The sequence below is a fragment of the Lissotriton vulgaris genome, chromosome 12 (assembly GCF_964263255.1).
Source record: "Lissotriton vulgaris chromosome 12, aLisVul1.2, whole genome shotgun sequence".
In the NCBI taxonomy this organism is placed as follows: Eukaryota; Metazoa; Chordata; class Amphibia; order Caudata; family Salamandridae; genus Lissotriton; species Lissotriton vulgaris.
In genome coordinates, this window is record NC_141700.1 from 743,035,295 (window position 1) to 743,053,894 (window position 18,600).

Sequence of the window (18,600 nt, forward strand, 5' to 3'; positions counted from 1 at the left end):
AGAGACAGATGTCTATAAAAGCAGAGGATACTCATAGCTGGAGTACAGCAGCCAAGACTGTGTGCCTGGCATGTCATGCAGTAAAGTGCAAGCCAAATGAGGGCTGCTTTTAAAGCAGGTCATTGTCAGAGAATGACAAATAATTAGTATTAGTCAGCTAAATTCCAGGAAATAAAACTAGGTATATAAAGATATTGTGATTACTGAACATCACAAATTATATAACCTTGATTTCTGGGTGTAGACAGTATTAGAGACCAGTTTTAGAGTCCAACAATATTTTGCCAAGAGCTTCACAAAACACTGTCTTTATTCTAGTGAAGGAGCTTGCTGCACAATGCCTTCCTTTTAATTGTTAGGCCTGTCCTTTTTAAGTGGGATGTTTGCAGTGCTCACAGCTCAGATGCGAGTTCTGTACATTCTGCTGACATGCCAGATCCTTTTTTTGGCCATTCAGAGGGCAGATACATCTTGTCATATTACCAGGCCAGATGCCAGTGGGGTTATTCTTCCAGGAGACGTCCTCGTCGGAGCAGTCATTCCAATACTCACTCAGCGGATTTTCCCCGAACTGCCCTTTAATTCAGCACCCTCCGGAGTCACGTGTCAGGGGTAAGTTATGCTGTATTCTTGTTTTTTTACTGTGATGAAAAGTTTTAGACTCTTCTGTCATTTGTGCTTGAATGGCGAGATACTAAGGGGCACATGCATCAACCTATTTAGGAAGTGCAAACGGTGCGAATCGGTAAATTCGGCCGTTTGCACTTCCTAAATACGTTTTTGGGATGCATGAAACATTTTTTCAAAATTCGTTTTTTTTTGCATTTCCTAAAAATGCGAATGCATTTAAGGAATCGCATTTGTGTGATTCCTTAAATGCAATGCATCATTTTTGAGAAAAATGCGAATTTTGAAATAGGAAGTGTAAATTAACACGAGATTGATCCTCGTGTTAGTTTGCGAAATTGTTTCAAAAAGCACAAAAATGCATTTTGAAAAGCGTCATGTTACAGACACACATGTCCTTAGGACATGTGTGTGTGAAACATGCACTTTAAAATACATTTCAGGGGTGCAGGGCCTCTGCACCCTTGCAATGCATCAACAAATTGCGATTTCCTAAAAAAAGAAATGCAAAACGGCATTGATTCCTATGGGCCTCTAGGCCCATAGGAATCAATGTAATGCCATTCCTTAATTGCGATTCGCAATTAAGGAATCGCAAATTCCGAAATTTAAGAAATCCTAAAAAAAATTAGGATTTCTTGATGCATAGGATTTTGCAATTCCTAAATAGCGATTCTTTAATTTTCGCTATCTAGGAAATGCAAATTCCTACAATGATGCATGTGCCCCTAAATATCATATCGACAATATCAACTACCATTGTATCATCAATGTATGCGGTTTATGAGTATAGATGTATAGAATATTTTTGCCATTTTATTGTGATGGAAACATTTATCATTCTCCTGTCAGCTGTGGTTGAATGACGACCTACTATATATCATATCGACAATATCAACTACCAGTGTATCATCAAGGTAGGCGAATAGGTGAATATAGATATACTATTTTTCACTCCACATCTATGCAGCTTGGCAATAAAGCGGTGGCTGATATAGAAGGTGGATATCATTGTAGATCAACATTTTTAAAGCCATTGAGTGATTCTTCGCAGTGTTTGTTATACTTCATGAAGATTCCAATTGACTAGTTTAAAATGGAATAAACCTATCCAATGAATAGAACATTGTTTTTAGGCATAGTTTGACCTGCAATGGAAAATGTGAGAAAGGCATCCTTTTTTTGCTTCTCACCCCCAATTTTTGACTGAAACAGGTGGGTACTAACTCCTCTCTCTTTAGCTTGTCCCCTAGCCCGTTGTCATTCCAAGTCAGAATACGAAGCATCCGCTTCATGTTATGGTCAGTCATGGCTTATTCAGGTGGTGGGAGTTTTTTCGTACCTAGGGCATAAGTGTAGATTCCGATTACTGACAATATGATTGCGCCCGCCCCTCATGTGTTTCCACCAGAGATGTCCTCTTTTCCACTGTTAGTACAACTAAACAGCAACAATAACTAGATAGACAATCCACCCACCCCAAAAATATCCCAGTCACTCCCCCCTCCCTGCCTCCCTGCATGACGGGCACTGAACATCCCGCCACCCCCAACTTGCAGAGTGCCTATCGGCCACCCTCAAAATGTTAGAGAACGTGAACCAACCCCACTCCCTAAGGCATGTATTTATACTATTATGATTCCCTTGTCTGATGTTCTTTTTTGTGTCCAACTAAGATATCAACATGTTGTAAGTAACAAGAAAAACAGAATGATACCAAACATGGGCTTTCAGTGTAGTTCAAAAAGCTGCCAGCGCCAAGCACATTCAGGGTTCTGTTGCAAAGCAATTCGGGGTCCAAAGGACTTGCATTGGCTTGAGTTATAGAAATGTGGCCTTGGTACATGAAGGGGGATCTATGACAGAATTTCGACAGACAGAATTTCGACCTACACAAATATCGGCGTAATTATATCGATAGCAAAAATATCGACGCCTTATGTACAACATGGTAAGTACCAAAATATCGAAAAATTAATATCGATATTAAAAATATCGTTGTTAAATATATCGATTTTTTTAAAATTTAAAATAACATAAAAAACTGTAAATAATACTTATTAATTACTTAAACATATTTAAATATATGTAATAATTGTTAAAAAAAATAATAATACATATTTAATAAAAAAATAAAATGATACATCATATATAATATATAATTACTTAACAATAATTACTATTCCCACTCCAGTGGGTGCAACAGTAGGGAAAACTGACCCTGAACACTAAAAATACCCCTTTACCCAAAAACCTAAAACTGACCCTGAACCCTAAAAATACCCCTTTACCCATAAACTGAAAACTGACCCTGAACCCTAAAAATACCCCTTTACCAAAGAACTGAAAACTGACCCTGAACCCTAAAAATACCCCTTTACCAAAGAACTGAAAACTGACCCTGAACCCAAAAAATACCCCTTTACCCAAAAACTGAAAACTGACCCTGAACCCTAAAAATACCCCTTTACCCAAAAACTGAAAACTGACCCTGAACCCTAAAAATACCCCTTTACCCAAAAACTGAAAACTGACCCTGAACCCTAAAAATACCCCTTTACCAAAGAACTGAAAACTGACCCTGAACCCTAAAAATACCCCTTTACCCAAAAACTGAAAACTGACCCTGAACCCTAAAAATACCCCTTTACCCAAAAACTGAAAACTGACCCTGAACCCTAAAAATACCCCTTTACCCAAAAACTGAAAACTGACCCTGAACCCTAAAAATACCCCTTTACCCAAAAACTGAAAACTGACCCTGAACCCTAAAAATACCCCTTTACCCAAAAACTGAAAACTGACCCTGAACCCTAAAAATACCCCTTTACCCAAAATTAATTAATATTACAAATAAATTACTTCCCACCCTATTCCCCTATAAACCCACAACCCGCTCCAGTAGTAAAACATATAATTTAGTTAAAAATATACATAAATTATCAATTAATTAATCAATTAATCAATTAAAATAAATCATTGCCAATTAATATTTAATTGCAAAATAAATTAATCATTGAAAAATAATTATTTAATTACAAATAAATTACTTCCCACCCTATTCCCCTATAAACCCACAACCCGCTGTGGTAGTAAAACATATTATTTACTTTTATATATTTTTAAATTATAAAAACATATTAAACACATATTATAACAATTAATTTAAATACTTAACTAATATTTCTAACACATATTAGTAAATCGAAATTACTTACATCGATATATATGCTATCGATATTAGTAATTTCGATATTACTTACCTTAGGGTCGATATTCTGGCCATCGATATTCTGGACATCGATATTCTGTCCCATCGATATTAGCAACTCGATATAAGTGTAGGTCGAAATTAAAAACTCAATATTTTGACTGTTTACCCATGTAGACGGCCATCATACTTTGTTAGTCTGCTTGTCGCTGTTCAGGTGGACCCTTCGCCGTTGCATCGTCAGCTGAGGGGGAGCTTGGTTGGCGGCCTACCCTATCTCTGCCTCCTGTACTACGGTGTTCCTTGTGATTTTGTTTGCCAACAGTGCGCCAAATGTCGAGCCAATTCCAAGCGTCTTGAGGGCTACTGAAAAAACATGACTTTCCCTTCAGACTCAACGTGCAATTTTGGTGGGAACATGGCTTATTTGATTTCTTGGTCTCGTAGGGCACGTTTCACATCCAGGAAGCTACGATGGTGCGTTTGCACTCTCAACATAAAATCTTGGAAAAAGGTAACTTTGCTATTCTCAATGGTGATCTGCATGGCCGCTCTCGCAGTGTGGAGTATGTCTCTATTGCGGAAGTTAAACACTTGTGCAAGGATGGGCCTAGGGAGTGCGCCTGGTTTAGGTCTTCCAGTTCCACCCGGTACCCTGTGTGCGCGTTCGACAGAGAAATATTGAGACAGTCCCTTAGGTTGAAGATGTTGTATTACCAGGTCATCCACAAATAGGTCTGCCGCCTGCCCCTATGCTCATTCTGGCACCCCTAGTATGCGGATATCATTGCATTGAATCCTTCCTTCGTAATCAGTGAGTTGACCTTCAAGCATATCTTGGCTGACTTGAAGGTCTGCAACTTGATATTTGAGGAGAGCGGTGTTGGTTGTCAAGTCCTTGGATGCGGATTCCACCTCCTTGAGGCGATCATTTATATTCCGCATGTCATCCCTGATCAGGGAGACCTCGGAAGCAACAGTATCAATCCTGGTTTCTAGAGACGTGCACACGGTCGTTATAGACGCCAGGATGTCTTGTAGTCTAGGATACGGTGCGTCCCCTGTGGATTTCAGGTTAGCTTGGGCATCTTCCTGGCCATTCTGCCATGCATATTTCTCAAGTTTTGTTTAGAGCGTACTACGAACACTTCGGGCTCTTGCCATGGTGTGTTCAACGCGCCAAACGTTGCCATTGGAGAGATTGGAGCCATGTTGGTTACTCATCGCTGCCTGTTCAAGGACTGGTGCCCAAGCCGGCCTGTCGGACTTTAACAAGTGGGCCTACGTCAGACGGGGGCACACTCCTAGGTGACACACACTCTACAGAATGGCGCTACCATTGATCAACTTTTTTTGCTTTGCAATTCCATCCGCCACAGACGGATTTTCAGCTTTTCCGCACGTTCCCGGTGGAGTTTTGTTCAATCCGTCCTCCGCGGTTGGATTTTTATAGCGGTGCATTCTAATATGACTTCCGGTTCTGCCGCGGTACATGCATCCGGTTATTTTCCGCCACCACAGCGGATGGAGTGCTTTTCCATCCGCCATCATAATCGACCCCTGAGTCTTTTATACATCCATACTGATTTGATTTTGCTGCAAGTAAATATTTTATCCCTGGTAGTCCTCTATGAGGATGAATGCATTGGCAGGGCTGAGTCATTGATGTTAACGCCTTCGATGCGGCCGCAATTCCCCTGGTGTGCTGTAAACAGCACGAACGGGGGCGGGCCGTGACAAACCCCAGCCGTCATCAGCACACGAGCACCGTAGTGCATGACGGCTGGGGTTCGTCATGAGCATGGAAGGGGTTAAAAAGAATTTTTTTTTTGAAACATCACACTTTGGCTCCCTTGTTATTTCAAACGTGAAATAGAATGTATTGATATTAACAACATTGAACAAGTGTACATCAGAAGAAAATAAAGAGGAAATTATATACAGTAAAATTGTAGGATAATTACTGCTCTCCCTTTTGTTTTTTTAGTCTGTATATTCTCAGCATGGAAATGGATTTGCTGCGGCCCTTGGCAAGTGTAAATCACCAGTGTATCAATGGCGTTAATGTGCTATGTGAAAGTTTATGAGCATTCCAAAACTCTCAAGTTCATCGGCGGTCAACTAATTTACAGGACGTCATGACTCCAGAGCTTGTACTTGCCACCTGGGGCTCTAGTTCATGTAAAATGAAATAAAGATACTCCCACAGAGTTACATTTCCACATGGGTGCAATTATGACTGTTTTCTAGTCACAACTTTCCTGAAAACCTGCAGCAGTTACAGGGATCTAGGCGCATTTCTGAAAAAGTGATGTGATTTTTCTATTTTCGTTTTAGCCTTACCATTTACCCAAAACAGAATTAAACACACTTGTGGAGAATCCGCATTTCCTACCCCCAAGCAAGTTCTAGCATTCCAGACTCCATACCCCTCTTTATGTAAGAAATGTATTTTCTCCAATCCAAGTATGGACTAAATCTCTGGCTATTTCCAGACTGGAAAAGGTCAGCCGGGAGTTTGAGCATATTTACAAACTGGCAAACTTTCCACTTGAACTACGACTTGAAGCGCTTCTGTGGGAAGCTGGCTCTCTATATAGTGTACTAAAATGAAGAACACTGTTCAGAGAGTCCAGTGGGACCCTTTTTGGTGCACAGAGTTTAAATAAGATAATACCAGTGCTCTTTATGTGGTAGTTTGGGTGAGCAGTTAGGCTCATCAGAGGGTAGTGCTAAGCATGTGGTGTACAGAGGCAGTGAATGAGACACAAACTCAAGACCAATTTTTTAAAATAATATCGATTTTTATGCATTTTTTAAGATCAAGAACTTTGATCTACAATAGTACTTTAGGAGTTACAATTGTTAAGACTTTGGAAAATATATCACTTTTGTGTGTAACTGTGCATCATTGAAGTCAATGGAGAAAAGAAGAAAAATGAATATAAAATCAGGCAAAGCTTTCACGAAGTGCACCTTCTTGTATTCGGTTGATATCAGGACCAAGTCCAAAGTTCTAGCAGCAGTAGATCAAGAGTATCCTGAATTTGGTCGGGAGCAGGGAGATAAAGGTGTTGGGAGCTGGTGCGCTAGGATGAAGGGGGCCACCTGGAAAGACAGTGCACAAGGAGGACTTGGAGGTAGGTCCATTGGGTCCCACTGGAGGGAGGAGGGTACAAGTGCTGCAGGAGCACAGGAGCATAGCTGGTTTATCATTACCGGGGCCAGTGAGGCTGGGTGCAGGGCAGATAGGTCAGCCGAGTGTCGTGCCTCGAGAAGTCATCTCGGTCAGGAGCAGGCAACTTGGGAAGGCAATTTCAGGACAGCTGGAGAGGTGTGGTGTAGTGACCTGAGCAACTGACTCTGGAGATTGGGGTTCATTGTTCTGTCCCCGGCACAGGCGGCAGCTCAGCTCAGCATCATGTGTCTCTGGGCAATGGCTCACTAAGGGCCAGACGTAGGTAATCTCAGTTTACCGACTCTTAAATAGCGAATCATACCGAATCGGTATTTAAGAACAGGCAAATGGGATGTAGGTAATTTTTCTTAAAAAATTACTAAATCGGTAAGTTTCGGTAATTACCGAATCTGTATTTACCGATTCAGTAATTGCCATTCATTCCTATGGGCCTGGAGGCCCATGGGAATGAATGTCAATTACCGAATCGGTAAATACCGATTCGGTAAAAAGGGGGAAACATTGAAGGGTGGGAGGGTGTCACTTTGACACCCTGTTGCACTCCTCAATTGTGTATGGGTGCACATGTTGCAGACATACATGCCCTAAGGGCATGTATGTCTGCAACATGGCACTGTTGGAAAAGCAAAAAAAAATGTTTTTTCAAAGGTTTTCATTATTTACCACCAACTTCTAGTTGGTGGTAAATAACTAATCCTTAACTGAGGAATGCACTAACTTGAGTGCTCCCTACATCCCGGATTTGGTCATTTACCTAATCGGTATGTTAAGAACTCGGTATTTTACAGAATCCTTAAATTACCGATTCGGTAAAATACCGAATCCTACAAAAATGCCACCTACATCTAAAAAGCCCATTACCGGCCGGTAACGGCTGAAATTCGGTCATATCGGGCGTTACCGACCGGTATTGGGTGACCTACATCTGGCCCTTAATCTCTCCGACGGCCCCCAGCACCTTGAAACCCTTAGGGGGATGATATGTTTGCACTTTACTGATAGGAATTATTATTATTATTGTTATTATTACAGCTGGGCCACTCAGGATGTGTGTCTCAGTGGTCTCAAAGTCCCTCAAAGGGTGCTTGCTTCTGGTATTGTTGGAGTCCTGCACAGACTACACATCAGTACCTGGCACCTACGCTGATGGAGCTCAGAGGAATCCAAAACTATCTGGCTCTTATTATGCTAATCTTTTGATTCGCTCTGGTGCTCCTTTCCTTTCCTTTTTTTTATTTTCTGTTTTCTGTATTGTTCTTTCATTTCTATAGCTTTTTCTCAGAACTACAAAGTCTGTCCAGTGTATGGAAGCTTTAAAAACATAAATAATGAAAGTTATTATTTCTACTTATATTCTACCCCACACTGACTTTGGGGCAGGTCGCTAATTTTCTCTACACATGCAGTCTTAGAGATGGGATGTCTCTCCATCTTTTCCTACTTGAGACTGTGACAGAAAACCTGTCAGACCAAAATATATGCACAGGTCTGCACTTGCTGTAAAAAACAACCCTAGTAAGGGGTTTCTTGATTTTAAGGCACCGCACTTTGTGCCACCAAAGACCCCCGCCAGATTAGGATGGCTGGGGGGTCATCGGCAGAAGGGAAAACCGTCTGCCGCTTTTACGCCGCGGTCGCCTTCAGACCGTGGCGGAAAAGCTCTAATATGGTGGCGGTGTCTATCAGACACCGCCAGCCATATTAGGATGGGGCAGGAAACATGCTTTTCCACAGCAGCTTTTACGCCATGACCGGGAAAGACATGTATGACATGGAGTCAAGCTATCCAGGCTGATGAAGGCTGATAGTCAGAAACCGGTCCTTGGATGCTTAATTCCGGTCTGGGAAAGACATGGCTTGGTAGTTTGGACTGGACTGTTCCAATGAGGCACAGGGTCAGAGCTGATTTGCATATAGCCAGTGTCTAACCCAGGGTGGTGTGGAGTGCATAAAAACGATGGATTTAGGCCCAGATCCTTGTACTGGGGTGAATGTATGACATTGTTCTACATTCTGTCCATCAACTGTGTTTTTTGCAATTTTCACCCGAGTGTGCTGGGTATACTCAGACGTGAGTCCCAGACTCTCCACACCACTGGAGTCAAGCTATCCATGCTGATGAAGGCTGATAGCCAGAAACCGGTCCTTGGATGCTTGATTCGGGTCTGGGAAAGACATGGCTTGGTAGTTCGGACTGGACTGTTCCCATGAGGCACAGGGTCAGAGCTGATTTGCATATAGCCAGTGTCTAACCCAGGGTGTTGTGGAGTGCAAAAAAACGATGGATTTAGGCCCAGATCCTTGTACTGGGGTGAATGTATGACATTGTTCTACATTCTGTCCATCAACTGTGTTTTTTGCAATTTTCACCCCGAGTGTGCTGGGTATACTCAGACGTGAGTCCAAGGCTCTCCACACCACTGGAGTCAAGCTATCCAGGCTGATGAAGGGTGATAGCCAGAAACCGGTCCTTGGATGCTTGATTCCGGTCTGGGAAAGACATGGCTTGGTAGTTCGGACTGGACTGTTCCCATGAGGCACAGGGTCAGAGCTGATTTGCATATAGCCAGTGTCTAACCCAGGGTGGTGTGGAGTGCAAAAAAACGATGGATTTAGGCCCAGATCCTTGTACTGGGGTGAATGTATGACATTGTTCTACATTCTGTCCATCAACTGTGTTTTTTACCATGTTATACTAGCACAATACACAAAGTTGGATCCTGGATAATCTCTCAATACACCTTCTCTAAGTCCTGGTAGAGTGACAAAGAGCAGACAGGATACTTAGAGGAACATGTGTTAAGCATTTAATATCACCAACATCGCTGATAAATAAGTAACACAACTCAACAGAAATCCTACACCAATATAGAAAAATAGCTCTGATGATTATATATTTTTAGACAACAAAAAGAAATCAATACTGAATACTTTGCAATGTGAAAAACCTTAAATTGAGGTCCATTGGTAAAACACATATATCCAATTGATACTTTAGATGTTGAGTTCAATGGAACCTACTCAGAGTTAAGGTCTCAGGAGCAGGGGTGGGTGGAATTTGCACAGTCGCGCTACGCAAAGCTCAGCGAAACGGTAAATAATCTCCGCAAGTACGCAAAAGTTCTGCGAACACGCCTAATTGCTTGTTCCGCCCATTCGTGATATTTTTTTCCTGTTCCCGAACGCTGTTTGCGTGCTGGGGGAGAAATATCTTGTGAACACGCATTTGGAAAGCACAAACAAGCAAAAAATTCTGGGAAGCGAGGAATTTTTGCCAATTCTGTGTTCTCAGCGGAACGCGAAATTACCGAAATTCCACAAATTCCGTGAACGGAAGGGAATTTACTGCTCAGGTCTACTCAGGAGTCCTAAGACCAGTTCACAACTAGCACAATTTTACCTGCCTCAGGGGAATGGGGTGAAGAGGTGCACTTCAGCTGTCAAACAGAGCTGTCAATCAGACTTGCAGTGTTACGTTAGCAAAAGGTACTTACGGGGAGAGTTGAGCAAAACCCTTTGTAAAAACAGCAAGGAGCTGGCCCTAGACCAGAAATCTCCGGGCAGATCCAATCTACCTGACTCAAGGTGCTATTTGCTATCCATGGTGATGGTAGACACAGCGTGGACGAACCCATAAAAAGCGTTACCACTTTTGTTGACTTAATAACCAGTAGCAGAGTACAGACATCCAATGGATTTGTAAAAAGACCCCTCACCCACCAACCTAGTTGGTGGCATGCTTCATCATTGGAGTCCCAGATGGGCCTCCAAATGCAACCTAGCTGTGCTACAACAGGATTTTTTTTGAGTGAGGCGAGTGCTCCGAGGGTTGGGTACTCAGAGAGTGGTGAGATTGAAAATGTCTCTAAGAAATGCCACCTCACAGATTTTCACACTATGGTCCTGAAGAAAACCTTATGTTTACTGTAAAAGGCTGAAACCTGTTGACCTACATCTAAGGGATATTGATGTACGAATTTTGTCTTCACTATATCCCTATGTTATTTTTAACTACGTCCTAAGACCTTTTTAATAAAGTTTTTCACTTGGGCATTTCTTAGAGACATTTTTAATCTCATCACTTTCTGAGTACCCAACCCAAAGAGCACTCACCTCACTCAAAAAAATCCCGCTCTGCTGTAATCCGTTATCGTAGCACAGCTGGGTTGCATTCGGCGGCCCAGCTTGGACCTCAGTAGTGAAGCATGCCTCCAACTAGGTTGGTGGGTGGTGGGTCTTTTTACAAATCCATTTGGTGTCTGTACTCTGCTACTGGTTATTGAGTCAACACAAGTGGTAACACTTTTTGTGGGTTCGTCCATGTGGTTTCTACTATTACATTGGGGAAGAGGATGCACCCCTATATCTTTTCCTCACTCTCCTGTTGTTTTCTACATATCCGTGGTGATGAACTAGATCAGTGACAAGGAGAGCTGGCAGGAGTACCAAGAGAGGGTAAAAACAAATTCAGAATCTTCATGATGGAACCACAGGAGTGGATGGTCATTTCAGCAGATGAATCTCTTCTCTTAAAGTATTGAATAAAGCAGGTAGTTGCCGGACTGACCACAAACAAGTCTTGGTACCTGAAAGCACTCTGGTTGAGGAAGTCTTTATCCAGAGGACAAGGAGAAAGTTGTAGAAACCTCAACATCACTGAGGGTCAGGATTACAGTTCCCAGAAGCCACTTGCCCAAGGCACACCGGGTGGCTCGGAGTGCAAGACTTTAAGGTCGTTGACTTTCTGGTTTGGTCCTGCGACTTCAGGAGAATAGTCCCTCTAGTCCAAGGAACTAGCGGATGCAGGGTGGCAGCTTCAGGTGCAGAGCTTAGTGCCTATCTTCGCGGGGTCCTGTCTTGTAATGGAAATGGTCCTCTTCTTGTATCATTTCAAATCTGAGGTTCTGTTGTCTGGGGTGCCCCTTAAATTGAGGATATAGGGGGTATTAGTGGGTGTGAGGACTAGTAGCCAATGGGCAGTTAATGTGCCCCAGTAGTGACAACATCATGTGGGTGTATGTCACTAAAACTAGCCTAGTCAGAATCCTTTATTAAGACTAAATTTGACACCTTGGCTGCTAAAGAGATTATCCTGCTGTGCTGGGCCCCTATGTTAATGGGTGTGGCCATCACGGAACCATTCCGTCATCAGCACAGCCCAACCGTGACTGATGACGGAATGGTTCTGTCACAATCATCGAAGGGGTTAAGATGGCTAAAAACATCCTTAGTCATACACCTCAGGTACCAGCCCCTAGAGGTGCGGTCACACTTGTAGAGGTGGACACTAATTTCCCACCTGCCCACAAACAATAGTCCCTGAGGAAGGGGGTAGCTTTGTCCTCAGGTAGGGGACAGTTCCCGTGTCCAGTGGTGCTAGTGAAGCCTTTGAGGCTCAATACACACCAGTGACCTTCACTATCCATCCTGTGTGGGCGAAAGTTTCACCTCCTGCTCACACAGTTCCTTTGTCTCTGACCTCTGGAAGCAGCCCACTATTCCAAGCATGAGGTCAGACATCTGTCTTGGTGACAAAGCTTTGAAAAAGGCCACCAAGACACGAGGGCACTGGTTAAACTAGCGGGGCACTGCCATCATGGAGCTGTACATATAGGTAATGTCATAATGCCGGCCCATAGTATTGTATGGACCGCCGGTCACTTGAAGTACATGTTTAGAATGCAACCACAGGACAGTATATGCTTGGACATACACTTCCACCTATATTATACAATGCACCCTGCTTCCTGTGCTATAGGAGGCTTACCTTAAGGATTACTGACATATATTAAATGCAGTGAGGTGACCCTGTGACACATAGTGTGTGCAGGGTCATACTCAAGCAAGCAAGCCGTTCTTGCAGGGCCGATATAGCAGACCAGCAGACGTCGACTTTACTCAGGTCACTCAAGGTGGCAAAATACATGCTGCAGCCCTGGTACCCCTTTTACATCCCTGTCCTGGTACCCCTGGCACCCTATACTAGTTCCTTAATGAGTTGTACAAGTACTTGGCAATTGGTTGTACCAATTCACATTTACAGTTTTAGGGAGAGAACACTATTGCTGGGCCTTGTTAGCAGGATCTAGCACACTTTCAGATGAATTACCACAGCATCAAGCAACAACAAATGGGGGGATGGCCACCCAAAAATGTCCCTTTACAACACCACCCAATCAGCATCCATTTGTTCTCAGCACATAAGGTGATAGTTAAAAAAGGAATAGATGTGTCAATGTAAAATTAACAAAAAAAGCCAGAAACCGGTCCAAGGATGCTTGATTCCGGTCCAGGGAAGACATGGCTTGGCAGTTCGGGCTGGACTGTTCCCATGAGGCACAGGCTCAAGACTGATTTGCATATGGCCATGTCTGAACTGGGGTGGCTTGGTGAGCAAAATAACGATGGATTAAACCCAGATCTGTGACTGGGGGTGAATGTTTTGCCATTGTGCAACATTCCGTCCATCATCTTGTGTGTTTTAATGTAAAATTAACAGCCGTCCTCTGCACACCCTTCTGGCAGATGTAATGTAAATCATTCTGCCAGAGATGTAGGACACCAAAATAGCAGGTAGCCAGTTAGGGAATCACTAGTTAGCATCGTGGATTGGCCGCTATGAATCTGATATGCTCTATTGATCAATAATTAAAAACATTTAAATTAAAAGAAAAAAATATTAAATAAAAAACTATTCAATGAAAAGAATTAAAAAGTGATTGTGCAAATTGACTTAATATTTCTAACACAAACAGCCAACCACAATTTGATTATATTAAAGCAAAAGTGCAAGTGCATTGTGCCCATCAATGTATGTGTCCTATTATTGGACTTGCATAGGTGTACGCCTTGTGCCTATTGAGCATTAAAACCTGCATATTTACATTCCTGATAAATCAAAGTGCAGAAGTGCTTGGGCAGTCTCTAGCAGTGTTTGGCCCGTAAGATGATATTTGTTTATGGCCCTTACTACACTGGGTGTGGATTGATGTTTGCACCAGGCACAGATATTCACAGATATTTAGTCCCCTGACATGCCAGGGCTAGTGAGTCTCCACTGAGCCAACAGATTACAGCTTGCCTACAGGTGCAGACTTGGCCACTATTTCCACTTTAAATGTCTTATTGAAGATCTTCTGGTTGACTGGGTCAGATGAGGGTATATGAACAGCAAAGACTGCCCTTAGCTCCTATCCCGACAATACTCATCTGACACTTCCGAAATCTGTTGCTAGTCAGGGAGGGTGGGATTTGGCTATCACAGCCTCCCACATGTCTGAGTCTCCCCTTTCACCTCATGGACACATTTTGGGAAGAGAAGTCCCTTTGGATTTTGTCTCTAACTTGCGACCCTATTAGTTTTAGTAAGGTTTGGAGCAGATGTAGGAAGGATGGTGATAGAAGCAAAGGAAATGGGGAACAAGGGATAGAGGTGAACTTTAGCTGGAGTGAGAAACTCTATTGTGAAAAATATGAGGGCTCCTAAAAGTCAGAATAGAATCACTGCATTTATTTACTAAAATCAAATTGGGAATATACTTATGAAATATCAAACACACTACAAAAAAAGCAAAGTTAATAGACCGGAATAATAAAAGGCGATATTATCAAAATTAAGTACATTTCAGGGAAGTAAAAGTAATCTATCCCTATAAAAAATAGAGTGACTAAAACTAAATTAAATGAAATATAGAATATCCAAAACATAAGACACCACACCTTTCATTTAAAAAGAGTGTGGATTCCTCCCCAAAGCAAAATGTAATGAGGTGTATGGACAGAACAGAAGAAGGGGCATTATGAAGGTGCTATCCTGGAACAAAGTACATGGCATAGGGAGTGTTGATGGAGTCTCTGCGGCATCATATTGTTTGTTTTTTAATAGAATTTCACTAATATTTTGAACTGACATCCTCCAGTAGTACTGTGGCTAAGATCATTAACAGATGTCAGAAGTGTCTGTGGCAGTGGAGGGCAAAGACACAGTTGGAAACCATGCAGTGTGGGACTAGAAAGACTTGCAGTCATTGCCTACCACTAATGTAAATGTCTAACCTAAATACTGAATATGCTCTGCAGGTTGGGTTACCTGAACTACCAGTGGTTCCAGGCATTGGTTTTTGCCATTGAGGAGATCAATAGGAATGTCAGCTTCTTGCCAAATATCACCCTGGGATTGTGGTTGTTTGACACCTGCTCTGCTGTATCGAAGGCCCTGGAGGGCACCATGTGGATCCTGACTCAAAAACAAAAGTCTGTTCCAAACTACATGTGCCAGATGAAGCCTCAAGTGGCAGGCATCGTGGGAGACTACAGTTCAACTAATACCATTTCGATGGCCAGATTGCTTGGCCTTTATAGGTATCCTCAGGTAAGGATCAGGACGTAAATGTAACTTATAGGCATTATAGATAAATAATAAAATGCAGAGGAGTCCCATCTCTGCCCACAATGCTGCAGGCGGCCCAAACTAATTAAACTGTAATACTATAATTTAATTTCTGAAAAAAGTGTTCCAACAAACACTAAAGAATCAAGTGAACAGGATGGTATGGCCACCCACTCAGTACTTATGATTTGTTTCTGGAAAACAAACTACTCGAGAAGGGATTTTGCTTCTCACAAAGGTATGAAAACAATCGCTCTGATGCACAAGGAGTTACTTTTTGCTAATGGAACCATTGTTGATGTTTTCTGTCCCAATCCAATGCACCTTGCATGTGGAATCTGTCGGCAAAATCATCCCATGGAGGTCCACCCAAAATGGAAACGTCCTCCCAGTGCATTAAAGATAATGGCCTTGTGGCAGATGGGTCACTGCTATTTATTGGTCACCAGTGGAGGCAGTGCAGGCTCCACCCACCATCAATCAGAGGTCATCCTACCTCTAAATGCTAACTGCGGGCTCAGCGGGCTGGAACCCCCCTCATTTGAGGCATGGTTCTTGCTATGCCGAACCCTGAGTGGGGCCCTATAGATTTTTCAATTGTAACTTCAACCTTCGTTAACAGATCATCTACTATATTTAAATCAGATTCACATCTGTACTTACCAATCTCACATGCTTTACACAGACAAAAGGCATGAAGCCAATATTCTCAGTTCATATTAACATGTTGCAAGGCAGACGTGATGAAGTAAGCATGCTCAGCTTGAGCCGGCTTCCTTTATCACATGTATATAGAAACACATTTAGCTGTCTCTAACAGATAAGTCATTAAAAAAATAAAGATTAAATATTGACATTTTTACATTGGCATCCCTTGACATAAGTCCTCCCCAACCCCTAACAAGATCATGGAGACCGAAATATTTATAAACTCCAGTGACCTCTTACAGGAATTTTTCCATATGTCCTAACAAAGAAGTCAGATTGGGACACAAATTAAATATATGGAGGATATCAGCATTATCTGCACCACACCGAAAACATTTCCTGACATTTTCACCCCCCATTTCAGCATATTCGCAAGGGTGTGATACAGGTTGAATAGCGTTTGATAGTGCTGAGTTTTTACTTTAGCTGCCAGGAGAATTTTCCCTGCAATATCAATCAACTTCTCTAGAGAGACCGAATGGTCTCCAAGCCAATTCCCCCATTTAGAATTTTGCTTCTCTAAATCATCCATCCTTGCTGCTAACAGTATTTTATACAGAGACCCGATTTTTTTCCAGACGCGTAATTGCCTCTACTAACTTATATAGTGTCATTGTGGTTGTGTGTTTGCACCATGAAATCCCATATTTGCAAGAATTAAAACAATTCGGTTTTAAGTAAGGTATATTTATCCACCAAGCATGAAAAGGAAGGACATACCCCCTGCTCGGCTGATAAAAGTCACCAATTTCGGTAATAACCTTTCGATATCCAGTTAGCTGAGACATAATCTCAGAAAATAGATGGAAGTAACTTTGCTGCAGCAGTAGGTGTATAGTGTGATAACCCTGATATCTTCAAGTTTTTTCAAACTGTATTCTAAAGACGGCTGGTGTTAATGGGCAAAATGGGTGTCGCCCTGCCCCTGCCACTTTGAAGGGAGAGGCAAAAAGATAATGTACAAAATCATCATGCAGCTGAAAATAAAATAATACTTGCTGCTCTCCGATTTTTTATGGCAACTGTGATTAACTTTACAGATGTCCTGCTCCTGCTGTGCATGTGCCTGCTGGGCGAGGTATTCTTCGAATTGCGGGGACAAGCTACAGCTGTAGGACTTGGGGTAATACGATACACCCACAGATGTTCCCTAAGAGCACTCAACCAATTTCCTCCCTGTTTTAGAGAATCAGTGACAATCGGGTTTACGTACTAAAACAATGGGTGAAACCCATTCAGATGACTCAATGGGCTCAATGATACCCTCATCTGAAAAGTCTTTAAGCATCTCATTTAACTCATCTCCAATGTTGATGGGAACTCCCCTCAACTTCTGAAGTTTCACCCATTGTTTTAGTAAGTAAACCCGACCAAAAACTCAGAGTATGTGTGGATTTGAGAGCATTAAATTCCAACACCATCTAACAAGTATTTGTATGTTGCTAAATAGCATTTAGGTTTTTAGATGAAAATTCTTTGTAATATAAGGTCGCCATGTGCATTGTGATTCATATATTTTCAAAAGAACAACACTCATGATTTGTGTTGCTGCAGTGTCATGTGCCACGTAAGGATTCATGAAATGCAAAAGAGAGGAATAAATCCCTCTCTCATCCCTTCCTCACCTCCAGCTTGTAATTCTAGGGTAAATTCTTTGTTCATTTTCAGAGGCAAGCAGGTCATGCTCCCCAATAATCCAAACAGCAAGTCGTAGGCCCCCGACCCTGCAGGTCAGCTCAGGCTGGCAGGCACATAGTATACTGGTAAATTACAAACACAAAAATGCCGAGCCACACTTTCATGAAGCAACCTTTTGTTTATTTTATTTCAGAGAGACTGCAGCCAGATAGTTCATTTCCTGACGCGTTTTGGGTTGTCGCCTTGTTCACAGGTGAGTAGTTGCTCAGTCACTTAGCTTTTAAGTCCACCAATGGCATACGTTTCCCAGAATCCATCTAAAAAGTTAAATGTTGGTAAATAGCATTTCGGTTTTTAGATGAAAGATCTTTGTAATATAATGTTGCCACATGATTTGTGATTAATATATTTTAATATAAGGTTGCTTCATGAAAGTGTGGCTTGGCATTTTTGTGCTTGAAATGTACCAGGATACTTCATGCTTGCCAGCCTGAGCTGTCCTGAGGGTCGGGGGCTCTTACTACGAAGACTTGCTGTGTCCCTTTTTTGGCATTTCAGTGGATGCTGCAGCCAGCAGTAACCACCGCAATGCAAATTATAGGTATTATGACTGCCGTGGTGGAGGTCGCATCAAAATGCCTTCTTCGGGATCGCCATCAGCCTGTTGGGCGGTCCCAATCCCGAATAGGGTGGCGGGCAGACGTAAGTCCTCCTGACATTGTAATCGGGTCCAAGGTCAGTAGTCTTTTGTTCCTAAGCCAAGCTGGGGCCAGGGCAGGGAGGAGTGGGATATATGAGACCTCAGCGGTGTGGACATCTCTAGAAACT

General features: G+C 42.4%; 1 protein-coding gene across 1 annotated transcript in view; it reads left to right on the top strand.

Annotated features, from left to right (window-relative positions):
• The first annotated feature begins 4,312 nt into the window (after positions 1-4,312).
• LOC147678529 (extracellular calcium-sensing receptor-like) overlaps positions 4,313-18,600 on the top strand; it is a 54,674-nt gene continuing 40,386 nt past the window's right edge. The window contains exons 1-2 of the mRNA XM_086945674.1: positions 4,313-4,404; positions 15,117-15,408. Coding sequence (XP_086801800.1) covers positions 4,313-4,404; positions 15,117-15,408 — 384 coding nt within the window. The remainder of the gene's footprint in view (positions 4,405-15,116; positions 15,409-18,600) is intronic.